General features: G+C 42.9%; 1 protein-coding gene across 1 annotated transcript in view; it reads right to left on the bottom strand.

Moving 5' to 3' along the window:
- Positions 1-23,876, bottom strand: part of XPO7 (exportin 7) — a 4,001,819-nt gene that overhangs the window by 1,509,651 nt on the left and 2,468,292 nt on the right. Inside the window, exon 18 of the mRNA XM_044082110.1 lies at positions 11,102-11,208. Within this exon, the coding sequence (XP_043938045.1) occupies positions 11,102-11,208 (107 nt within the window). The remainder of the gene's footprint in view (positions 1-11,101; positions 11,209-23,876) is intronic.

Genomic DNA, 23,876 nt, shown 5'->3' with positions numbered 1-23,876 from the left:
CAGCCACGTTGTGCGGTATTCATCGCCCCTTTAGTAGTTCCCTAGAACCTTGTACTAGCAGCTAGTACCCTCGGCCCCTATCTAGTAGTGCTGTTGGTGTGATCCCCGGTGTGAACTTTCTGTTACCCATCCACTCATCAAGGTTCCTCTTGAAGAGTGATAGTGAGGGGCTGTCTTATGTAGATCGGGACCCTGTTCCATAGTAAGGGAAGTCTCTGCGAAGGGAATCTATCCCTCCAGCATATTCTATTTATTGTTGTGTTGAGGTTTATATCCCTAGAGCGTGTAGCTCGAGTAGATTTGGTTTTGCTAAGATGGAGCATGTTCAACAATTCTGGGTTGGACATGGCTCTGTACGTTAGACAGAGATCGCCTCTGAGAAAGCAGTATGCAACAGAGAACAGTCTTAGCTTTTTCAATCATGCTGCATAGGGCAACTGTTTGAGGCCAGTAATCCTCTTGGTTAGGAATAATGAGGAACTCTGCTTGATGTGGAAAGGGAGTCTATTCCATGGATGGAGGAGTATCTGGGACACAAATCTGTCCCGTGATTAAGTCCTATTGATGTCACAGACCACGTTGAGGTGGCGTGCGTAGGTTACTCAAGTGAAACGAGACTTGTGGATAAGTAGCAGTCCCATCAAGGCAGGGTCTGAGACTGCTTTGTATGCCAGATAGACATCACCTCAAGGGAGTCTGTATGAAACTGAGCATAGGGACAGGGCTATTAGCTTATCTGTGTATGGTATAGGTTTAAGGCCCTGGTTCTCCATGGTGAGGAACCTCTGTGGTCTCTCCAGCTGCTGCATGTGCTTTGCGAGGTACAATGCAGAAAGTGGTGTTGTACTTGAAAATGGACCTTATAAGGCAGGACTACAGGGATAGTATGACCTCCTTATTCCTGGATGGGATACCCTTATGTATGAGGTGGGCCATGTAGAAAGCTTTCCATACAATGGAAGGCACATGGTGGTCAAAAGTCAGGTTGCTATATGACTGGGTGTCAAAATCCCTCACGACTGATGGTGTGCTTAGGAGGTTGTTAATAATGTGATAATTTGTGGGGACGTCAGTCTCCCCACAGGGGATGATGATGCATTTTTTGGTATTCAACCTGAGGCCATGTTTCTGGCACCAGGCATTTGTTTAGCTAAGACCCTCTTTGAGGATGTCCACATCACTAGGGGAACTGATGACAGTACAAAGTTTGCAGTCATCTGCAAACTTGGTCAGCCATAGCCCACTGGTTTTGGACTATACCTCAGAAAATTATATTCCCAAATAACAGGGGCCCTAAGACCAATCCCTGGGGTACACTGTTTGAAGTGGCTTCACCTATTTTGACTAGGTGGGTTCTGTCAGTGAGCCAGTGTGCTACCCATCTGGTAACATACAGACTGATAGGTTCATAGGTGGGTACTAGGCTATCTGCCCGAAGGCATTTATAAGCCTAGCCAGAATGTGTTGGCTTTTGCCGTCCCCTTACATTAGTTCCCTGTGCCTCTGTCCAGCAGAGCCACTTCAGTGATCCCTGAGGTAAACTTTCTGTTTCCCATCCACTTGTCAAGGTTTCTTTTGAAGAGTGTTAGCGAGGAGCTCTGCCTAACGTACATTGGGATCTTGTTCCAAAGCATGGGAAGTCTCTGGGAGAGGAATCTATCCCTCCAGCATGTCCTATTTATTGTTGTGGTAAGGTTTAGATCCCTAGAACGTGTGGCTTGAGGGGATAAGGTTATCTTTAGGTGGAGCATGTCCATCAATTCTGGGTTGGACATGGCCTTGTATCTCAGGCATAGATCACCTCTGAGTAGGCGGTATGTAACCGAGTACAACTTGAGTTTCTTCAGTCGAGCTGCATAGGGCATCTGTCTGAAGCCATTGATCCTCTTGGTGAGGTACTTCTGTGGTCTTTCCAGCTGTTGCAGGTGTCTTGTAAGGTACATCCCAAATGGGGCATTGTACTCTTAAGATGGGTCTGATGAGTGATGAGTAGAGGGGCACAATGACCTCTTTTGATCTGGATGCAAACCCTTTTGTGATTAGGTGGGCCACGTAGAAGAATTAACCACTTTGGCAATGTGATTATCAAAGGTGAGATTACTATCTACCTGGGTCCCCAGATCCCTTATTACGTCTACCATATTTAGGGGACTGCCACCTATGTGGTAGTTTGTGGGTACTTTGTTTTTTTCCAAAGGGGATGACTATGCACTTTTTGGCATTTAGCTTGAAGCCATGATTTTGACACCAGGTATCCGTTTCAGTGAGACCATTCTGGAGGATGTCTGTCTCAGCCGGAGAGTCAATTATAGCCCCTAGTTTACAGTCGTCTGCAAACTTGGTCAGCCATAGTCCTCCTGTGCTTGCCTGTACCTCTGAGAAGTATATGCTGAACAGGAGGGGTCCTAGGACTGAGCCCTGGGGAACACCACTTGTAACCGGTTTAGGGACAGACCTAGCTCCCGCAACTGTCACCATGTGGGATTTGTCTGTGAGCCAGTTGGCAACCCATCTTGTGACAAAGGGGTTTATGTTCAGGCTGGTGAGCTTGTCTATAATACCAGAATGGGGAATGGTGTCATAGGCCTTAGCGAGGTCTAGGTAGGCTGTGTGTACCACCACCTTTCCCTCGTTTATAGCCTTGGTAATTGTCTCAAAGAAGTCCACCAAGTTTAGGAGGCATGATCTGCCCTTAACAAAGCCAAACTGGGTAGGGTCCAGTGTTTGGAGGTTCCCAATGTCTCTGTTAATGAGTTCCATGATGATGTGCTCCATATCCTTGCAGACCAAGCTAGTCAGGCTTATAGGGCGATAGTTCCAAGGGTCTGTTGTGGCTCCACTTTTGTGGAGCGGGATAACCGTTGCTGTGCACCACTCTATGGGTATGTAGCCTGTGGAGAGACTGAGGTAGAACAGTGTGTTTAGGTGAGGGGCTAGTTCGTCTTTGAGCTTGTGTAGGATGCAGCCTGGGACACTGTCCAGTCCCATTGATGCTGAGTTCTTGGCTTTGGAGAGGTCTGTTTTAACCTGAGTGTTTGTGATTTCAGGGACTCTACATTCTTCTGGTATGGTTATGGGTCCTTTTGGGGGTGAGATGGGGGTGAAGTTTGCGCTGAACCTGTCTGCCAGGATGTTGGCGATATTGGTCGGTTCAGTGTATTTTGTGCCATTCTGCACTAACTCTGAGCAGATCTGAGCATTGCCACTTAGATTCTTGACTAGCTAAAGAATGCCTTGCGGTTATCTTTAGAGTCCTTGGCAATTTTTCTTTCAAAGCTCGCCTTGGATGATTTTATGAGGGTTCGTAGTTTCTTGCTGATGCTGATCAGGGATGTCTTCCCTTCTTGGGATTTTACTCTTTTCTGTACTAGTTTCCTTCTTCTATTGTATTGCTTGTTTATGGCAGAAGTCCACCAGACTGGTTTCCTTTTCTTGGAGGAGGGAGACTTGGTTTTGCTTGGGATGGCACAATCCATGCATTCTTGTAGCTGCCCGTAGAATGCATTAGTAAAGGATTTTGCAGCTTGGACAGTGTTATCCTTCAGCATGGGGGCTTTGAAACCTTCCACCTCGGTCTTAAGTAACGTGAAGTTTGCTTTTGAAAAGTTTTTCAAGGTGGCTTTCTTGTCCGGGGGAGGGGGCGGAATATGGATATCCAAAGTGATTTGTTTATGGTCAGATCTAACCAGCGAGGGGTTGACCTCTGGTGTGGAACACCGGTCGCCCATGTTGGTGATGACCAGGTCCAATATGTTGTCACCTCTGGTGGGAGTGTTGATCAGTTGAACCAGGGCTTTTGAGTTTATAAATTCTAGGAAAAGTTGGGCAAGGGAGCTAGTACTTGAGTAGTTCTCCCAGTTAATGTTTGGGTAACTGAAATCACCAAATATTAGGATGTTTGGTAGGACCTTTATGTTTCCCAGTGTTTCCAGAAACGCAGAATGTGGGTCCTGGGACATGGTGGCTGATCTATAGCAAGCTACAATTTGAATTGCAGTTTTGCCTATTGTTAGTTGCATGTGGATGATCTCTGACGCATCGTGCTGTGCCACTAACCTGGAGGTGTGGGTAACCTTGATGAATATGGATATGCCCCCGCCTTTTGTATTTCGGTTTGGGTTCTGTGGCCGAAATGTATGATATGAGTTGTAACCTGGTAGTGCTGGTGTGCTCTCTGGAGCCTTAAACCAGGTTTTTGTTACTGCACAGTTATCGATTTTCTCCGTACTGAGGAGTGCCTCGAGTGCATGCATTTTGAGGTTTAGACTTCTGGCATTGAGTAGCATTACTAGTTAAGAGAGTTTATCAAGTATGCCCAAATGGGGAATAGTGTCGAAGGCTTTGGCCAGGTCATGGCAGGTGGTGAGACTCATCTTCCCCTCGTCCATGCCTTTGTTGACTGTGCCAAAAAAGTCAACCAAATGTAACATACAGAATCTCCCCTTCAGAAATCCAGACTGTGTGGGATCGAGTGTTTGGAGGTTGCCAATGTCCTTGTTAATGAGGTGCATGATAATCTATTTGATGGCTTTGAAGATCAGGCTAGTTAGGCTGACGGGTCTATAATTTCCAGGATCAGTGGATGCTCCACCTTTGTGCAAAGGGATGGCACTGTCTGTACTCCACTCAGTTGAGACGAACCTGGTACTCGGGTTTGGTTGCAAAGAGTGCCTAATGGTGCTGAAAGTTCCTGCCTGAGTTAAGGTAGGATGCAGCTTGGGATGTTTTGGGGTTGCATGGAGAAACCCACCACAAGACTATGTACAAAACAATCAGAAATAAAAACTTCAATCCTACTAACTTCCTAAACAAACTTAAATCAGTCAACTTGTCAAGCCTAAAAAAATCTACCACTAGATGAAGCCGTAACTTTCTTTAACAATATATTCCTGAGAATTCTTGACTCCCATGCTCCTGCATGTAGTATAAAGACTAAATCTAATAATGCTCCATGGCTCACAAAGGAAACTAAGATAAAAATTAAACTAAGAAATATAGCCTGGACCAAATAGAGAACAACTAAAGCCCCCCCTTGATCAAGTGAGATATCATCAGCTTAGAAATAATACAAAAAAAAAACATTTTGCTAGACAAAAAAAACTACTACCACAACCTCCAATTTAAACACCAAACAATCCCCAAAAGTTTTGGGCAGGTATTAACAGACATCTTCATCCAGGACAATCTACTACCCCAACCCCATCAAACTACACCCATAAATTCCCAGTAACTGTTGCCACTGCCTTTAATAACTTTTTCACTGAAACTATTCAGTCCTTAGCTAACCAGCTTACTCCCACCCACTCTAACTCTACCACTAACACATACCCACTTCTCATACCTCCTTTAACTTCCAACCTGTCTCTACCACTTTTATCTGATCCCTTATCAAAAAACTAAAACCAACCACCCATTCTGTTGACCTCCTTCCTGCACAGTACCCACAAAAAGCTGCCAGTGCCATAGTATTCCCCATCTCTATCCTAATCAATAGAACACTAACTGATAGAGCTATCTCCTCAATCTGGAAAATATCCCATGTTATCCCACTCCACAAAGGTGGAAGTTCAACAGAGCTATCTAACTACAGACCCACTGACATTCTCTCACCACTAGCCAAAATAATGGAAGTGTGTGTTCATAAGCAGCTGTCTCATTCAGAACAGTCTGCTTGCCAATTCTCAGCATGGCTTTAGGCCACATCACAGCACCATCTCCGCCCTCCTTTCTTTTAGAAATACCATATTCCAAAATAGGAACAACAGGCTATCTTCAGTCCTATTTCTAGACCTGTCAAAAGCCTTTGATATGGTCAACCACAGATTACTCATCCGTTCCCTAAAATCCATCTCCCTAGATAACCATGCTATTCAGTGGTTCCTATTCTATCTGAATGGCAGACAACAGACTGTATTATTGCAGGGTAAACTGTCCACCCTGCTACCTCTCACCCTTGGCATCCCTTAAAGCTCTATTCTAGGTCCTCTACTCATTTCTGTCTTCATCAACAATCTTCATACTGCCATCCCTGATGCAACCTGCATTCAATATGCAGACGATTCTACCCTGATCTGTATGGCCTCCTCCACTTTAGACTTGCAAACCTTAACAAAAAACACATTTAACACAGTTGAAAAGTGTCTCTCTAATCACCGCTTGTTGTTAAATCCTAACAAAACTAAACTGCTCCTCTGTACCCCCACCAGTAGACCCACCCCATTTTCCTTCTCCATAACATCCAACAATGGCACCCCTATCTCTCCCGATGACCATACTATGCTGTTAGGAGTAATAGTGGACAACAGTATCAAGTTTGATCTGCATATAAAAAAAACATTAATAAGTAGCTTGGCTCATTATATAGAAGCAAACCTTTTCTAACTCCATTAGCTAGGACAGCAATTGCCTGCTTACACCTACTGTCTCCCCTTTTATATGTTGCCCCATACTCTCCAATTTGAGCAAAACTGAACTTAGTAAGCTCTCTCACTGTTACAACCATATTGCCAGATTTGACATAGGCTCAACATATAGGATACATCACTGTCAAAACCTCAGTCTTCTCGGGCGGCTATGACTGCCTAGCCTACTTCTGTTCAGTCACCTTATAGTAGCACACAAACTTCTGTACCACCCTGAAAACACTCCAGCACTCAAAAAATATCATAAAGCCATACAGTAATTCAAGGCAACTACGATCATCCAATAAACTGTTCGTCCAAACCCACAAACCCATTAGCTCAGCTGGCGACTCCCTGTTTGCCAACGTCATTGGTAAAACTTGGAATTCACTCCCATCTAACCTTACCTTCAAACCTTCTATAAGACTCTCCAAAAAAGGCCTCAAACATTATTTTAAAAAACACTGGCTTTGTCCCTGTACTAACCCTGATTAATCACTACTTATTCAATACCTTATTTAAATTAATATTATACGCATCTCTTGCTCTTAATAGCTTGCTGCAACCAATTGTTTTTGTATACTATTACACATTGTGTATATTGTGAGTACCTACTAGAGGGCTTTGTAAATATGTTTGACTTGTATCTTTCGGAGTATCCAGGTCAACAAATGTAAAAAAAATAAATAATATGTGCCTCACGGCTGTAGTATATCCCATGACTGATGTGATATAAAAGAAAAAGATCAGGGAAGGTTCTGACTCTGGTTTGGAACTGTTGATACAAATCCAGGTTGAAAGATGACCTCACCATTATGTACTACTTACACTGAAGAAGCCGGATATGAATAGATAAGGACACACACACACAACTGTGTGAGTGTCAGCATCCACTTAGAGCACTGTGGAGGGACGTGTATGGATCTATGGCCTAATGAGTTCACTGTGCCACTTGTCTTATGCTTTGAAAATTTTAGAATAGAATGAGTGTAGAAGGCTGGTGGTAGCAGTGTTTAGATGTGTTATTTCAGTTAGATGTGGCTTGGGCTTGTACGGCATTTGCAATATAATGTTAGGTTTTTGATGCGACATAGTCTTTATGTTTACTGAAGTGGAGTTTATGTTCTGTGATGATGCCTAGAAGCTTAACATGAGTAAAAGCTGTAATTCAAGTACCGTTTAGAGAGATCAACTGTGATTTAATAGGGAGATGGATGGTGTGGCCGCAGGTAAACACAGATATCACTTTGGGCATAAAAGGAATGATTTGTTCTGAAACAAACCATGTCGCTCTGGAAAATGAAATACAATTATCCAACTATAAGAGCTTGCAACTCAAATACCCTTCTTACAGTCGTCAGAACATTCAGTAATACAGTTTTCCATGTTAGGAACCTTAAGTCAGACAGATTAACTGGTTCAAATAGCGTTAGCTTCTCTAACACAAAATTAAGATCTCAAGGAAAGGCCACCAGTTTTCTTGGAGGCCTCTTATGCAAAACCCCTTTCAAAAAGATTTTACCATGAGAATGTAAATGAAATGTATTGAAAAAGGATGCTCTATGGACAGACATACTGAAATGGACAATTAAATGAATCTTGGTAGAGAAGTAAGAAAGGCCATACGATAGTAAATCACACAAATATTGTTAAACCAGAACACAACTAGCCTGGGTGTGGTTATGTTGTCGGGACCAACTAGAAAACTTTTTTCCATTTGCTAATATATAATTTACTAGAACAGGCTTTCTTGCCTCCATTAGTACCTGCTGCATATCCCCAGTAAACAGGTGCCTAAAGGGAATTAAGACACTGTTATCCAGGCAGGGAGTTGAAGTCGATTGGGATAGGGGTGTGTGAAACACCCCTGTTCTTGTGCGAGTAGATCCAGTCCCTGAGGAAGCTTGAGGTAATTGCATCTGACCTTTTCCAAAAGAAAAGATGTGAAGTTGTTCAATCTCGCCGATCATTCTTGACTGATGGGTTCGGAGCCAATCCATCAGCTCCAGTATGGACCTATGCAAAGCTCGAGACCTAGCCCCCATCCCATGATGCACTGTGAATTACCTCAGATCTAGTTTGCCGAGGCATCTGATCGGAGGTTCCAGTGCAAGCACGGGCCAGTACAACTTAAATACTTTTATATTTAGCAGTTGCTTAAGTAATATTTTTTCTAAACTTTCATAGGTAGTTAGCTTTTATAGCTTCTTTGAAGCTCCCCTTCCCGTGTTTGGTTAGTAATCTTTAAAATAACGGCCTTGTGTGCTTTGGCCTAGTTTTCTATGGCTGTGTTAAGTAGATTTCTAGTGGCTTTAAATAGCATTTTTCTATTGCTGGACTCGTATTTTTTGGGCCTTAGTTGCAGAAAGTGTGTTTAAATATTCAGTGGTTTTTGTCAGGCTCATGTGTGTGTGTGTGTGTGTGTGTGTGTGTGTGTGTGTGTGTGTGTGTGTTTTTAGAGCCTATAGCTTTATTAATATTTTGAGATACCTTTTTCATAGGCTCTGTAGTGTGTGTGTGTGTTGTTAGAGCCTAGAAAATTGTTTATCTGCTTTGCGTGTTGTCGTAGCATTATTATGGTGGATGACAAAGACAAGCACCCAAAGTCTGGTTTTCAAAAGTGTCCAGACTGCAACCAAAAAATGCCTGTTACAGATGGTCATGTAACATGCGTTTATTGTTTAGGAGCTGTCCACGTACAGGAGTCTTGTGACATATATCATTCTTTCTCTTCGAGAGTGTTGCTAGAGAGGAAAAGGAAGTTAATGGACAGGGGCTTGTTAAAGCATCCTTTTCAAGAGGTGTTGAGTGACCAGGATGTGGCCAGCAAGTCTTCCAAGTCCTCTAGATCTTCTGTGGAATCTAAGGACTCTAAGCAGTCCAAGAAATCAAAAAAAAATTGGAGGATTCTGTGACATCGGCTCCACAGACCTTGGAGCCAACTGTCTTTTCTTTTTGGAGCCGGCCCACAGCTTTGGAGCCAGTATCCGAAGTGCCTCAGTCACCATTGCTTCAGTCGGCACCATCAGTGCAGTAATCTAGGTCATCTGTCATCCTGTCAGATTTGGATATGGATTGATTGGTGCAGAAGCTTTTACAGGCACCAGGCCTTGCTAAATCGTTGTCTGCTCCGACCCAAGCGGCTTTGGAGCTGAAGACCACTACTCCTGCTTTGACTACTCCTCTTCCAAGCTGTACCAGCCCTTCAGAGCCAGAGGAAGCAGACCTGTTGATCGTGGAGCCTTTGGAGCCGAAACCTGCTCCAGTGTCCTTGGCTCCAGCCACTCTGATGTCCTCTGCGCCAACTGGGGACTCTAGGAGCCGACACTCTCCAGTCAGATCCGGGGAGGATAGTCAGACCAACTTGTCGGTGCCAACTCTTCCTCTCGGGGCTTCGGCTCGAATGAGCTTGGCTCCTACCTCTGGCCCATGGCCTCGGTGCGGGAGGGTTTGACGGTTCCCTCAGATCCGTCGGTTCCTTCCCATGGGAGCCGTGGTGCCTTCGAGGCAATGAGGAGAGCTTTGTCCCCCAAGACATCCTTGATTTCAGGCCTTGCTTCCTCATCCCCTAAAGCACCTGTGTCTGCTTCTGCTTCCATTGTTCAGGCTAGGCGTAGAGACCCAGAGCTTCCGGTAGCCCCACAGGGTGCCCCCTGCTCTTCCAAGACCTCCCCAAAGGCTCCCACTGAGGAACTTCCCAGAAAGAGATTGTGCAACAGGAGACACTTGGATTCCCCACAGGAGTCTTTAACATCTGACACTGACTTGGATGAGTCAGAAGGGTCCCCGTGGTCCTCCTCTGAGGATATCTCCTTTGCTGAGATACTTGAGATCCTTAGGCAGAGGGGTGAATGGCAGTCCAAAAGCCCTACTGAGGATGAGTCCGTTCTCCTGAAGGCTTTCGGGTCTCAACCCTCCACCTCTTGGGTGTCTCAGTCCTTCAATGAGCTCATGCAGTTGGTCTCTCCGAGGGTGTGGGAGTCAAAGGAGTCCATGCAGCCTGTTCCTAGGAGGCCTAACAAGTTCATATTAGCTACACCAGATAAAGCTTTCTTATCCAAAGAAGTCCCTGCTGATGCCATGGTGGTGGAGGTGGCCACCAAAAAGGAAATGTCTGAGACTTCCTCATCTATTCATCCTCCTAACAGAGAGTCTAGGATTATGGATAGATATGGGAAATGCATGTTTAGTTCAGCGACTTTTGCTCTTCGCTCACTGAACTACTTAACCCATTTCACTAGGTTGCCACTATCTGCACGTGACTAGACAAAGTCTGTTCTTTCAGTTTAATCCCTCTGCCAAAGAATTACCAGAGACTTCCTAGTTTGTGGTACTGTTACAAGGCACCATCCAAAACATCCCTACTTCGTTCTGTGCAACATACACAAAACAGCGACTATTTTAATAGTTTATCTTCTTTTTCCAAGTATGTTATGATTCTGGTACACTCTATGACTAGGTTGATATCTTAGCCATGCCCCACAGGGATATCAAATTCAGCCAAACCTTCTGTCTCTCACTGTGGACATCTGAAAAAGTTGCAACTTTATTCACTTCAATGAAAGACACCAGCAAATTAAACTTGAATTCAAAATGACAATTCCAAGCCTATCAAGTTGGGAACCTTGACTATGCAAGTCGAGTTAGTCTAAGCAGCAGAGCAACGACATACATTTCTTTTACTTCACGGTGCCACTTACTTTTGCCTCTTGCTCATTGAAAGTGCTTGTGCTGAACAACTGTGCCACAGTCTCGAAGGCTGCAGTGAGGGGCAGCATGAACTGTTCAAACTGATCTTCATCCTCCCCTGTAAAATAAAACATCATAAGGTAATGCAAAATTACAAGAAATTTTACTGAGAAAGTAACATCTGTATGACAAACTCAGGGGTGGGGGGGTGTTGGCTAAATGGTCAAAGTCTTTACTCACAGATACAAAGGAGAGAGTTTGATTCTAATTTCTAGTTACTGGTTAAGCTTGTTATAGTCCACATACTAGCATTTATGTATGAAACTGTTAGAGCAGCATCACTGTTGTAGCAATACCCTAACGAAGGGGATTAAGCACATGCAGATGTCCGACTGACTCTGCAGAGATTCTATTACGGATGAATGGCTGTATCTTGGACAACAGTCGCAGTCACCTATGCTTTTTTCTGCCCTTTTGTTTTAGTGAAAGGCAATGAATATACCCTGTGAAGAGAATTGCTGCCACTGTTTTAAAGTTTGTTGATTGTACAAGACTGATGTAATAAACAAGCTGTCCTTAAATGAAGACATACCAATGGATAATCAGTACACAATATACTGCTTCAACAGCTGGAGCTGCAGTAACTACAGAGGGATAAAATTGATCAGTCACAGCTTGAAGTTATGGGAGAGAGTAGTAGAAGCTAGGTTAAGAAGGGAGGTGATGATTAGTGATCAGCAGTATGGTTTCATGCCAGGAAAGAGCACTACAGATGCGATGTTTGCTCTAAAAGTGTTAATGGAGAAATACAGAGAAGGTCAGAAGGAGTTGCATTGTGTCTTTGTAGACTTGGAGAAAGCATATGACAGGGTGCCTAGAGAAGAGTTGTGGTATTGTATGAGGAAGTCGGGAGTGGCAGAGAAGTATGTAAGAGTGGTACAGGATATGTACGAGGGTAGTGTGACAGTGATGAGGACTGCAGTGGGAGTGACAGATCCGTTTAAGGTGGAGGTGGGATTACATCAAGGATCAGCTCTGAGTCCTTTCTTATTTGCAGTGGTGATGGACAGGTTGACAGATGAGATCAGACAGGAGGCCCCGTGGACTATGATGTTTGCAGATGACATTGTGATCTGTAGTGAGAGTAGTAATCAGGTTGAGGAGACTCTGGAGAGGTGGAGATATGCTCTAGAGAGCAGAGGAATGAAGGTCAGCAGGGCTAAGACAGAATACATGTGTGTAAATGAGAGGGAGGGTAGAGGAATGGTGAGGATGCAGGGAGTAGAGTTGGTAAAGGTGGACGAGTTTAAGTACTTGGGATCAACAGTTCAGAGTAATGGTGAATGTGGAAGAGAGGTGAAGAAGAGAGTACAGGCAGGGTGGAATGGGTAGAGAAGAGTGTCAGGAGTGATTTGTGACAGACGGGTACCAGTAAGAGTGAAAGGGAAGGTCTACAAGACAGTAGTGAGACCAGCTATGTTATATGGGTTGGAGACAGTGGCATTAACAAAAAGGCAGGAGTCAGAGCTGGATGTGGAAGAGTTAAAGATGTTAAGATTTGCACTCGGTGTGACTAAGATGGATAGGATTAGGAATCAGTATATTAGAGGGTCAGCTCATGTTGGACAGTTTGGAGACAAAGCAAGAGAGACGAGATTGCATTGGTTTGGAAATGTGCTGATGAGGGATGATGGGTATATTGGGAAAAAGATGCTAAGGATGGAGCTGCCAGATAAGAGGAAAAGAGGAAGGCCTAAGATAAGGTTTATGGACATGGTGAGAGAGGACATGCAGGTGGTTGGTGTGACAGAGCAAGATGCAGAGGATAGGAAGAAATGGAAAGAGATGATCCGCTGTGGCGACCCCTAACGGGAAAAGCCGAAAGATGATGATGAACAGCTGGAAAGTTTTAAAGTTACAATTCAGACTGAAGAGAAAGAAGATGGCTTACCTAAATAACAGCACTGCACTGCTACCAGCCAGAACTAATAATACGATAATAAAGTTTATACTGACCCCTTCCCCTTTAACTTAAATTCTTTAGTAACTAACACTTATCAGTACGATAAAATGGGTGGGGAGTAAAATGAAAAATAAGATAATCATTACAAAAGCTAGAGATGAATACAAGAAGTGATAAAGAAGAATGTGTGATATACGAAAGGATCACAGACTGCCCAATCAGATTATCTCCAAAGTGATATCAGCTGAAGTAAAAATTATTTTAATACAGACTGGCTACACTCAAACTACAGATTTAAGACAATGGGAATATTATGCTGAGAAAGTAGAGATACCAGGGGTCACATACACCTGTAAAACCATTTCAGACAGCTCAGCTCTGGAAAGTCATAGATGTTGGTCTGACTGGCTTGTTGATATCTTTTTCAAACAGGTTAATGGAGAGTAGATGTGCTCTAACCCTGTCACACCTCCAAGAGGAGATACTTCCATTTTGTACACAAAGCACTTTGAGAGCTGCCAGCTCCTACACACAAGGTATATCCAGTGTTATAGATACTGCTCCCGACAGACAATGTAAAAATGCACCATTTTCAACTTCTGCCCCCATACAGCCATATAAATACCACAAGGAAAGACCTCCATGATCCATGTCCATCCAGCTGAATTAATGGACGGCTCCCAGCATCTCTAAAGTTTCCTTAAAGTTCGAATGCCTCCCTAATGCCCATGTTGCACCTCACTTCCTTCTTCTGACAGAGCTTGACAGCTTACTACTAAAGATAGACAGCAGCCTAAAAAAAACTAACTACAGAAAAGCTGTATCCTACAGGCCTCTGTTTGGGAGCTGTCATCTACATGTGTACAGAGTGGGCAAACATTCAAAGGAAGCAGAGTACGCTGAACTAAACAGACAGGGGTCACAAAAGCTTTATCAATATGTTCATAATTCTCGCATCTTAAAGGAACCACTCTATACACTTCAAGAGCAGGGCTGAAGAACCAACTATACATGTCTTGGGAGGCATCATGAGAGAAGGGGGTCTATATTAGTTAGCTGAAATTTATTTTCAGCAAACGCGTACGTATTCTTCGACCCCTATTCAGCAAAAATCACTTCCGTGATTCGATGAATAATCCAAGGGCAAAGAAATACTTGCCCTGCAGCACAACAGACCCACATCTAGCTAAATTGAACCTACACAATTGGGGAGCTTCACCCCCCCCCAACTATATATACCAAACTCAAAGATTGCACCACAGTGGAGAAAAGGGCAAAGTTGTGCAGTTGGCTAATTACATCTTTTCCCTTTGAATATTCAGTGAATCACGGAAGTGATTTTCACTGAATAGGGGTCGAATATGTGTTCGATGAAAATAAATAGCTCCAAAAGACCACCTGAACCTTGAGATCACATCTAGCTAGCAGTGAACAGAAAAAGAATGCACTGACGTCCGTATCACAGTTGCAAAAAAGCTGATACATTTTTAAAGTAGGCTAACAATGCAGCCAAAGAATTAGTCAAATGAACTATGAGTTTAGCTGTGAAAGTATTCATACTAGAAAACTGACAGTAAACAATACAGCCCAACAACCACTTGGACAATGTAACCTTGGAAATTTTCTGACCCTGTCCTTTCAAAGCAAAATAAATGAAAAGTTGACCACATTTTCTTAAAATGTCTGTTTTACATAAACATAATATTACTTTGCAGAAGTGCAATTTATAGTCTCTGTTGCTTCAGAACTCTGGAAATAAAACTAGTTGAGTTATTTATTGGTTGAGGTTAAAATCAGTAGGTACTTTAGGCATGAAAGATGGGTGAGCAAACAGAGTAAACCTACTCTTGTGAAAAGTTAGGTACAGAGGACAATGGGATACTGCTTGCAAGTCTGAAACCCTCATTGCCAATGTAAATGTAACTAGAAGCAATGTTTTCAAAAGCAGCTCTGTGGACTCATTCAAAAGAGGAACTCTGAAACCCTCATTGCCAATGTAAATGCAACTAGAGGCAATGTTTTCAAAAGCAGCTCTGTGGCCTCGTTATTCAAAGGAGGAACTCTGAAACCCTCATTGCCAATGTAAATGCAACTAGAGGCAATGTTTTCAAAAGCAGCTCTGTGGCTTTGTTATTCAAAGGAGGAACTCTGAAACCCTCATTGCCAATGTAAATGCAACTAGAGGCAATGTTTTCAAAAGCAGCTCTGTGGACTCATTCAAAGGAGGAACTCTGAAACCCTCATTGCCAATGTAAATGCAACTAGAGGCAATGTTTTCAAAAGCAGCTCTGTGGACTCAGTCAAAGGAGGAACTCTGAAACCCTCATTGCCAATGTAAATGCAACTAGAGGCAATGTTTTCAAAAGCAGCTCTGTGGACTCATTCAAAGGAGGAACTCTGAAACCCTCATTGCCAATGTAAATGCAACTAGATGCAATGTTTTCAAAAGCAGCTCTGTGGACTCATTCAAAGGAGGAACTCTGAAACCCTCACTGCCAATGTAAATGCAACTAGAGGCAATGTTTTCAAAAGCAGCTCTGTGGCCTCGTTATTCAAAGGAGGAACTCTGAAACCCTCATTGCCAATGTAAATGCAACTAGAGGCAATGTTTTCAAAAGCAGCTCTGTGGACTCATTCAAAGGAAGAATTCTGAAACCCTCACTGCCAATGTAAATGCAACTAGAGGCAATGTTTCCAAAAGCAGCTCTGTGGACTCAAAGGAGGAACTCTGAAACCCTCATTGCCAATGTAAATGCAACTAGAGGCAATGTTTTCAAAAGCAGCTCTGTGGACTCATTTAAAGGAGGAACTCTGAAACCCTCATTGTCAATGTAAATGCAACTAGAGGCAATGTTTTCAAAAGCAGCTCTGTGGCCTCGTTATTCAAAGGAGGAACTCTGAAACCCTCATTGCCAATGTAAATGCAACTAGAGGCAATGTTTTCAAAAGCAGCTCTGTGGACTCATTCAAAGGAGGAACTCTGAAACCCTCATTGCCAATGTAAATGCAACTAGAGGCAATGTTTTCAAAAGCAGCTCTGTGGACTCATTCAAAGGAGGAACTCTGAAACCCTCATTGCCAATGTAAATGCAACTAGAGGCAATGTTTTCAAAAGCAGCTCTGTGGCTTCGTTATTCAAAGGAGGAACTCTGAAACCCTCATTGCCAATGTAAATGCAACTAGAGGCAATGTTTTCAAAAGCAGCTCTGTGGACTCATTCAAAGGAGGAACTCAAACCCTCATTGCCAATGTAAATGCAACTAGAGGCAATGTTTTCAAAAGCAGCTCTGTGGACTCATTCAAAGGAGGAACTCTGAAACCCTCACTGCCAATGTAAATGCAACTAGAGGCAATGTTTTCAAAAGCAGCTCTGTGGACTCATTCAAAGGAGGAACTCTGAAACCCTCACTGCCAATGTAAATGCAACTGGAGGCAATGTTTTCAAAAGCAGCCCTGTGGACTCATTCAAAGGAGGAACTCTGAAACCCTCATTGCCAATGTAAATGCAACTAGAGGCAATGTTTTCAAAAGCAGCTCTGTGGACTCATTCAAAGGAGAAACTCTGAAACCCTCACTGCCAATGTAAATGCAACTAGAGGCAATGTTTTCAAAAGCAGCTCTGTGGACTCATTCAAAGGAGGAACTCTGAAACCCTCATTGCCAATGTAAATGCAACTAGAGGCAATGTTTTCAAAAGCAGCTCTGTGGCCTCGTTATTCAAAGGAGGAACTCTGAAACCCTCATTGCCAATGTAAATGCAACTAGAGGCAATGTTTTCAAAAGCAGCTCTGTGGACTCATTCAAAGGAGGAACTCTGAAACCCTCATTGCCAATGTAAATGCAACTAGAGGCAATGTTTTCAAAAGCAGCTCTGTGGCTTTGTTATTCAAAGGAGGAACTCTGAAACCCTCATTGCCAATGTAAATGGAACTAGAGGCAATGTTTTCAAAAGCAGCTCTGTGGCCTCGTTATTCAAAGGAGGAACTCTGAAACCCTCATTGCCAATGTAAATGCAACTAGAGGCAATGTTTTCAAAAGCAGCTCTGTGGACTCATTCAAAGGAGGAACTCTGAAACCCTCATTGTCAATGTAAATGCAACTAGAGGCAATGTTTTCAAAAGCAGCTCTGTGGCCTCGTTATTCAAAGGAGGAACTCTGAAACCCTCATTGCCAATGTAAATGCAACTAGAGGCAATGTTTTCAAAAGCAGCTCTGTGGACTCATTCAAAGGAGGAACTCTGAAACCCTCATTGCCAATGTAAATGCAACTAGATGCAATGTTTTCAAAAGCAGCTTTGTGGACTCATTCAAAGGAGGAACTCTGAAACCCTCACTGCCAATGTAAATGCAACTAGAGGCAATGTTTTCAAAAGCAGCTCTGTGGCCTCGTTATTCAAAGGAGGAACTCTGAAACCCTCATTGCCAATGTAAATGCAACTAGAGGCAATGTTTTCAAAAGCAGCTCTGTGGACTCATTCAAAGGAGGAATTCTGAAACCCTCACTGCCAATGTAAATGCAACTAGAGGCAATGTTTCCAAAAGCAGCTCTGTGGACTCATTCAAAGGAGGAACTCTGAAACCCTCATTGCCAATGTAAATGCAACTAGAGGCAATGTTTTCAAAAGCAGCTCTGTGGACTCATTCAAAGGAGGAACTCTGAAACCCTCACTGCCAATGTAAATGCAACTAGAGGCAATGTTTTCAAAAGCAGCTCTGTGGACTCATTCAAAGGAGGAACTCTGAAACCCTCATTGCCAATGTAAATGCAACTAGAGGCAATGTTTTCAAAAGCAGCTCTGTGGACTCATTCAAAGGAGGAACTCTGAAACCCTCATTGCCAATGTAAATGCAACTAGAGGCAATGTTTTCAAAAGCAGCTCTGTGGCCTCAAGTTATTCAAAGGAGGAACTCTGAAACCCTCATTGCCAATGTAAATGCAACTAGAGGCAATGTTTTCAAAAGCAGCTCTGTGGCCTCGTTATTCAAAGGAGGAACTCTGAAACCCTCATTGCCAATGTAAATGCAACTAGAGGCAATGTTTTCAAAAGCAGCTCTGTGGACTCGTTATTCAAAGGAGGAACTCTTCATTTTTTCTATAATAAAGTTGAGATTCTATGGGGAATAAGGTCTTGAAGGAAAATCTCAGGTCGAAAACACACCTCAGAAAGGCTTTGTAGACTTTGAGAAGCTAGGCAAGGACTTGGTGAAAAAAATGAAACTCCTGCTAAATGTACCCTTAAATTGGGAAAAAAATAGGAGTGTCACGAAGTTCTTCTTGGAACTGCAGAATATTAGGTATTTGGTGTTGTGAATGAGCGTACATCCTGATAAGTGGCCCACAGAGAGAATTTCATCATTTCCTCCTTATATATTCCTATTAGTGGGAGACTTCTGAGCTTCAGTCAGCACCTGGATCACTGTCGGAGAAGTACAGCAGGTTGCCTAACAATTAATGGAACTGGAGAAATCATGTGGTTAATTTGGGGTACTGGAACTCTGAATGAAGCTCACTAGGCTAATGAGAGAAGACCTGGATGAAGCTCTAAAGGGACAGACTTCTTTATCTGAAGAGGCCACAGAAGGGAAAACTGCATCTGTCTGAAGGCCATAGAGTTACCCTGGCCTTGCATATTCTGGCTTTCCATAAAGAAATCTCAGTACTAAGGAAATGGAAGGAAGGCAGTGTGATCCTAGGAGACTGGTGGACTACAGCATCCCAAGATGCATCTGACCCTAGGGATGAATGAGAAAGTATAGGTTTCTGCACTTGGATGTTGTTGAGGATGTAAACAGGTCAAAGCATGGTTTCCATTTGTGATGGAAAATCATCCCTACTCTTACCAGACTGTGGAACCTCTGACATGTTTTCAGAAAGCATCTGCTGAGTCTGTCTAAAAGGTTGGCCTTACTGGGATACATGTTGCTATAAAAGTGATGCAAATTACTCTCCCATTTCTACAGCCTCACTGTGTCTCAAAACAAGGGATAAAATGTGATGCACCTGACTGTTGCTGAACCACATTACTGCTGTGTTGTCCAAGTGTAATTCAACTGCAGTCTGGGGAAACTGGTCTCGAAACATCTGTAAGGCCAGAAGGATTGCCCACATCTCTGGGATACTCGTGTGCAGACAAGCCTCCGGTTTAGTCCAAGTCTCTTGGACTGTCAGCCCCAAACAAAGCTCTCCATCCCAATGTAGACATGCCCATGAGTGCAGTTGTGGGAAGGTTAAAAAAACTTGTTTGCCAAGACTTAATTAAAAAAACACCAATGAAGATATCGGTGGCATGCTTGGACAGGCAGATGACTTGATCATTGAGGTCCTTCCAGAAGAGATGAAACTTCACAAATGGTACCCTATAAACTGCAGCTGCAATGACACCCAGTACTCTTACAATTAGGTTGTTGGCAGACAGGGTTGTTGTGTCAGTAGCCTGAAAAAAATCTGTACTGGTAGTATCCCATCTTGGGGACTTGTTAATTTCTGTATTGTCATCAGGTGAAAGGCTCTTGCTGGTACTTCCCATTGTTCAGGAAAATTCCAAAGGACAGAAAGCGCATGTCTTTGTAATGTGGGAGGAAACTGGAGCACTAGGAAGAAACGCAGGGAGAACATGCAGACTCCAGACGAGAATCAAACCACAGTACCTCTTGCTGTGAGGCAACAACGCAACCGATGCACCTTCTAGGCAAACACACCACAACGGAAGATGTTTGAATTATCACTGCTACAGTAGCTTAAGCTATACGGGTTACATTCTGCTGAGGATATAACAGAGCTGGCCAGCTTCCAAAGTTTTATGGCACATTCCACGCATCCAACCTATTAGATAGCTCAAGAGCAGCTTACTAAACAAAATTGGGCGCAAAGCACTTCAGAACTTTCATGCTAATTAAGAGAGTAAGGCTATTGCTAAGAGAAGCAAACACACATGTCCTCACCCTGGCATAAGAAAACACAAAAAAAAAAACAACAGGTGGATGGAGCGGTTACAGCAGCAGTGATCATTGTACTATTATAAGTTTATTTACTCAGCTGCATTTTCTTCTTATTGATCACTGCTGTGATAGCCTTAGCTATATGGGTAAATTACCATAGCTTAAAAAACTGTGAGGTGGAAGGTGAAGGGTCCAACAGCCTCTGGAGAATGAGTATAGTTTACAGTGCTTTGTAAAAGTATCCACAGAGGACCAAGTTGTTGTTTCTGGAATACTTCAAAATGATCCTGCCTGGAAAAGTTTTGTTGTGGTGGGACCAACAAAAAATAATATAGCCTTGAAGAACTGTTTGGAAAAGTTTGCTTTGATACAAGTTGTCCCCTTTTCTTACCATTACAAGAAACTAACAACTTTACCAGACATTCTGAAAGATTTTTGTTCTGTCAAGAGAGAATCCGAGTTGTCTGTGGACATCCAAGGTATGAAGTTTCCTTTCATCCTCATTTATAAGTTCAGGGAACAGACAGAGATGGATAGTTTGTCTTAAAGTAAACTCAGATACCACTTTAGGCATAAGAGGAGGATTAGTTCTCAAACACTGTGTCTGAGGAAAATGAGATAAGGAAGACCCACCACAACAGCTTGTAACTCGAGATATTTTTCTCACAAGGTCAGAACAATCAGAAAACTATTTTCCATGTTAAGAACCTCAAGTCAGCCAGATGAGCTGGTTCAAATGGAGCAATTGTTCGCGTCTCTAACACAAAATTAAGATCCCAAGGAAGTGCCACCCATTTATTTGGAAGTCTCTTACGCAATACCCCTTTAAAAAAGCATTTTGACTTGAGAATGCCTTGAAAGAGGAAGGATCCACGGGCAGACATGCTGAAATGGCTGACAAATTAACCTCGACAGAGGAGTAAGACGGGCTACAAGATAGTAACTCCCACAAATATTGCAAAATGAGAGAAACACTAGCCCTGAATGGGTGCTGGTTATTTTGTTAGTGCCAACTAAAAAACGTTTTCATTTGCTTATATTTAATTTTGTAGTAGCAGGCTTACTTGCCCCCATTATTACCCGCTGCACATCCCTCAGTAAACGGGTAAAAGGTATTAAGACCCTATCTTGGAAGCAGTCTGTTGCAGATGGTTGGGGTCAGGATGTATCAAACATCCCTATTCTTGTGACTGTAGATCCTGTCTCGTGAGGAAGCTTGCAGTCATTGTCCCTGGCCAATTCCAAAATGAGGAGAACCACTGTTGCCTGCACCAGAAGGAAGTCACCACAATGATCGTTGGGGATTCTTATAAATCTTCAAAACTACTCTGGCTATCAGTGAAAAAGGTGGAAAACCCTACAGGAACATTCCTGTCCCAAGAAAAAAAAAGGCACCTGTCTTGCTTGCTTGGAGTCCTAGAGCAGAATCTTTCCACCCGATTGTTCAGAGATGAGGCAAAAAGGTCTACCTGAGGAACTTCCCACAGACCGATCAAATCTTGGAAGAACCCTTGATCTAGTTTCCATTTATTAAGGTCTGTCTTTGCCCCATTCAGCTTGTTTGCCACACAATTTTGCTCTAACGGAATCTCAGATGCCTGAAGAGTAAGATTGCACTGTAAAGCTACATCCCATGCTAAGAGCGCTAGCCTGCAGAGGGGGTAAGGTCTGATTCCCTCTTGCTTATGTACCACATCACTATGGTATTATCTCTAACAACTTTAAGAGGTGCTGGGGATAACAGGTGATTCAGAGAGTTGAGCCCTTTTATGTTTGTGTGCTTTGGCCTGCCTCTCATATCCCAGAGATCGTGTGCTTTTATCGCCCTTGATACTACTCCTCAAGCAAGTTCTAAGGTCTCTCTGGCGACTGTCTGCTTTGGAGCAGGAGGGGAGAAAGGCAGACATGGAATCAGGGATACTTACAGTCTAGACAAAGTGATTCCTCTTTTCACAAATCCCACAACTGGAATCTGAAAAGATGGTGGATGTTGCTGCTAGAATCAGAAAGACTTCAGATACCATTATAACTTTTCTCACCTGGAGTTTTGCAAGAGGCATTATGGGAATCATGGAGGTCATGAGACTTGCAGTCCTGAGGCATTCCCTCACAGTGACCGGAATCAGAGTGGAAAACCCCTGGAACAGATGTAAACCTAGGTCTACTTTTTCCTGTGGAAATAGAGCCCTTTGGACTGAGGTATTTAGCAGACACAACAGGAACACAATCCTCTCTGAAGGAGCTAAAAAGATTTGAATGTTTTCTTGGAATTCCAGCGGGCACAGGAGATGTTACACCCAACTGCGTGATTCCCGACACTTTGAAAAAGTAGCAAGTAGTCTAAATATGGAAAAAATGTGGATACTGCGTAGCCTGCAATGGGCTATGTCAGGAGCTAAACACACACACACCGAACAATCTTGGAGCAGTGGCTAGCCAAAAGAGGAAAGGCAGAGAACTTATACTGTGATCCAGACACAAAAAAACTTTTAACATCTAAAATCTGGAAGAATAGGAATGTGATGATATGCATCTTTTAAACCTAAGCTTATTCAAAAAGACAAATGAGGAAGAAAGGGTAATCAAGCTGTGAAGGGAAAGCATCAGAAGAAAGCATTTTGAACTTGGACACCACCACAAACTTGTTTAGGAAAGAAAGATACAGAACTGGTCTACAAACATTTTTTTAGCACTAAAACATTACTGAATAAAATCCTTTTTCCAACTGAGAAAGTAGAACTGTTTTTATTACTCCCTGAGACAGCACAAGGAATTTCCAGAAAGGAAGAAATTTCTTCTCACTGCCATTTGTAGCCTTGCAGAATCAGCCTCAGAACCCACTTATCTGAAACAACCAGTTGCCACAAACAGAAATGGAGATTCAGATTTTCTGGAAGGGATAAGGGACTGCCAGGGTTGGAGGTGGGAACAAGGTCCCTTATAATGTCATTATGTCATTCTGCCTTATTTGACTATGGGTTTGTTCTATGGGTTCCTGTTTTTTTTTCTTGGGACCCCTTTGCCATTGCTTTTTAAACATCTGCTTAAAAGCATTCTGCTGAGACTGTTTTTCTTCTTGCCAAAATTGGATGAGGGAACAGAGAATCCCTTGGAAAAGCTTTAGAATGAGGGTTGAACAATTGGAGAGATTCTCAAAATCAGCTTACCTCTCTCATTGCACTTTCTGATAACCTCTGCAGCAGAGGGTTGAAAAACTAAATCTCTCTCCAAAGGAGTGTGCAAAATCACATTTTTTTATATCTTCCAGGAGGTTCAGAGAATGCAGTCAGGCAAACCTCCTTAACACAGTACCAATGGCAACTGTCCTGGAATCCATATCTGCAGTCACACACACTTTAAACCGAGTAGTAACCTAAGAAACAGAAGAAACTAAACCACACAAAGCAGATTTTCCCCTCACAAGAAGGAACTGCACATAAGACATTCTTCATACTTGCACAAATAGACAGAATAAAATATCACGGGAGCCTGACAATTTTAACTTCTAAGCTGCAGAAGCTTTAACATTGTTCCCAAATTTATCAATGGGTTTACCATCATTGACTACAGGAGAAGGATTAGAATTAACAAAATGTCTGGCTGCAATTGGATAAACTAAAGCTATAGCCGCTGGGTCCTGTCTGGGATGAGTGTATGCAAACTTCAAAGACTAAGAAACCTTGTATATTCTATTGGCTGCAAGTGTGCTGGCTGTCAAGAGAAACCATAGGCTGTGACAAACACCCTTCACTGCTAATAGCTGGGTGAAGGGTCTAGGAATTCCAGTTTTAACAGCTCATTATACATTCTGAAGGATGGCAAAACCTCAATGTTCTCCCACTGGAAACACTAACACATTCTGGAAACCGTCTTAGAAGAAGAGA

Source organism: Protopterus annectens, chromosome 9.part0, assembly GCF_019279795.1.
Source record: "Protopterus annectens isolate FY-2018-M chromosome 9.part0, PAN1.0, whole genome shotgun sequence".
NCBI lineage: Eukaryota > Metazoa > Chordata > Ceratodontiformes > Protopteridae > Protopterus > Protopterus annectens.
This window is presented reverse-complemented; position numbering and strand designations above follow the sequence as displayed.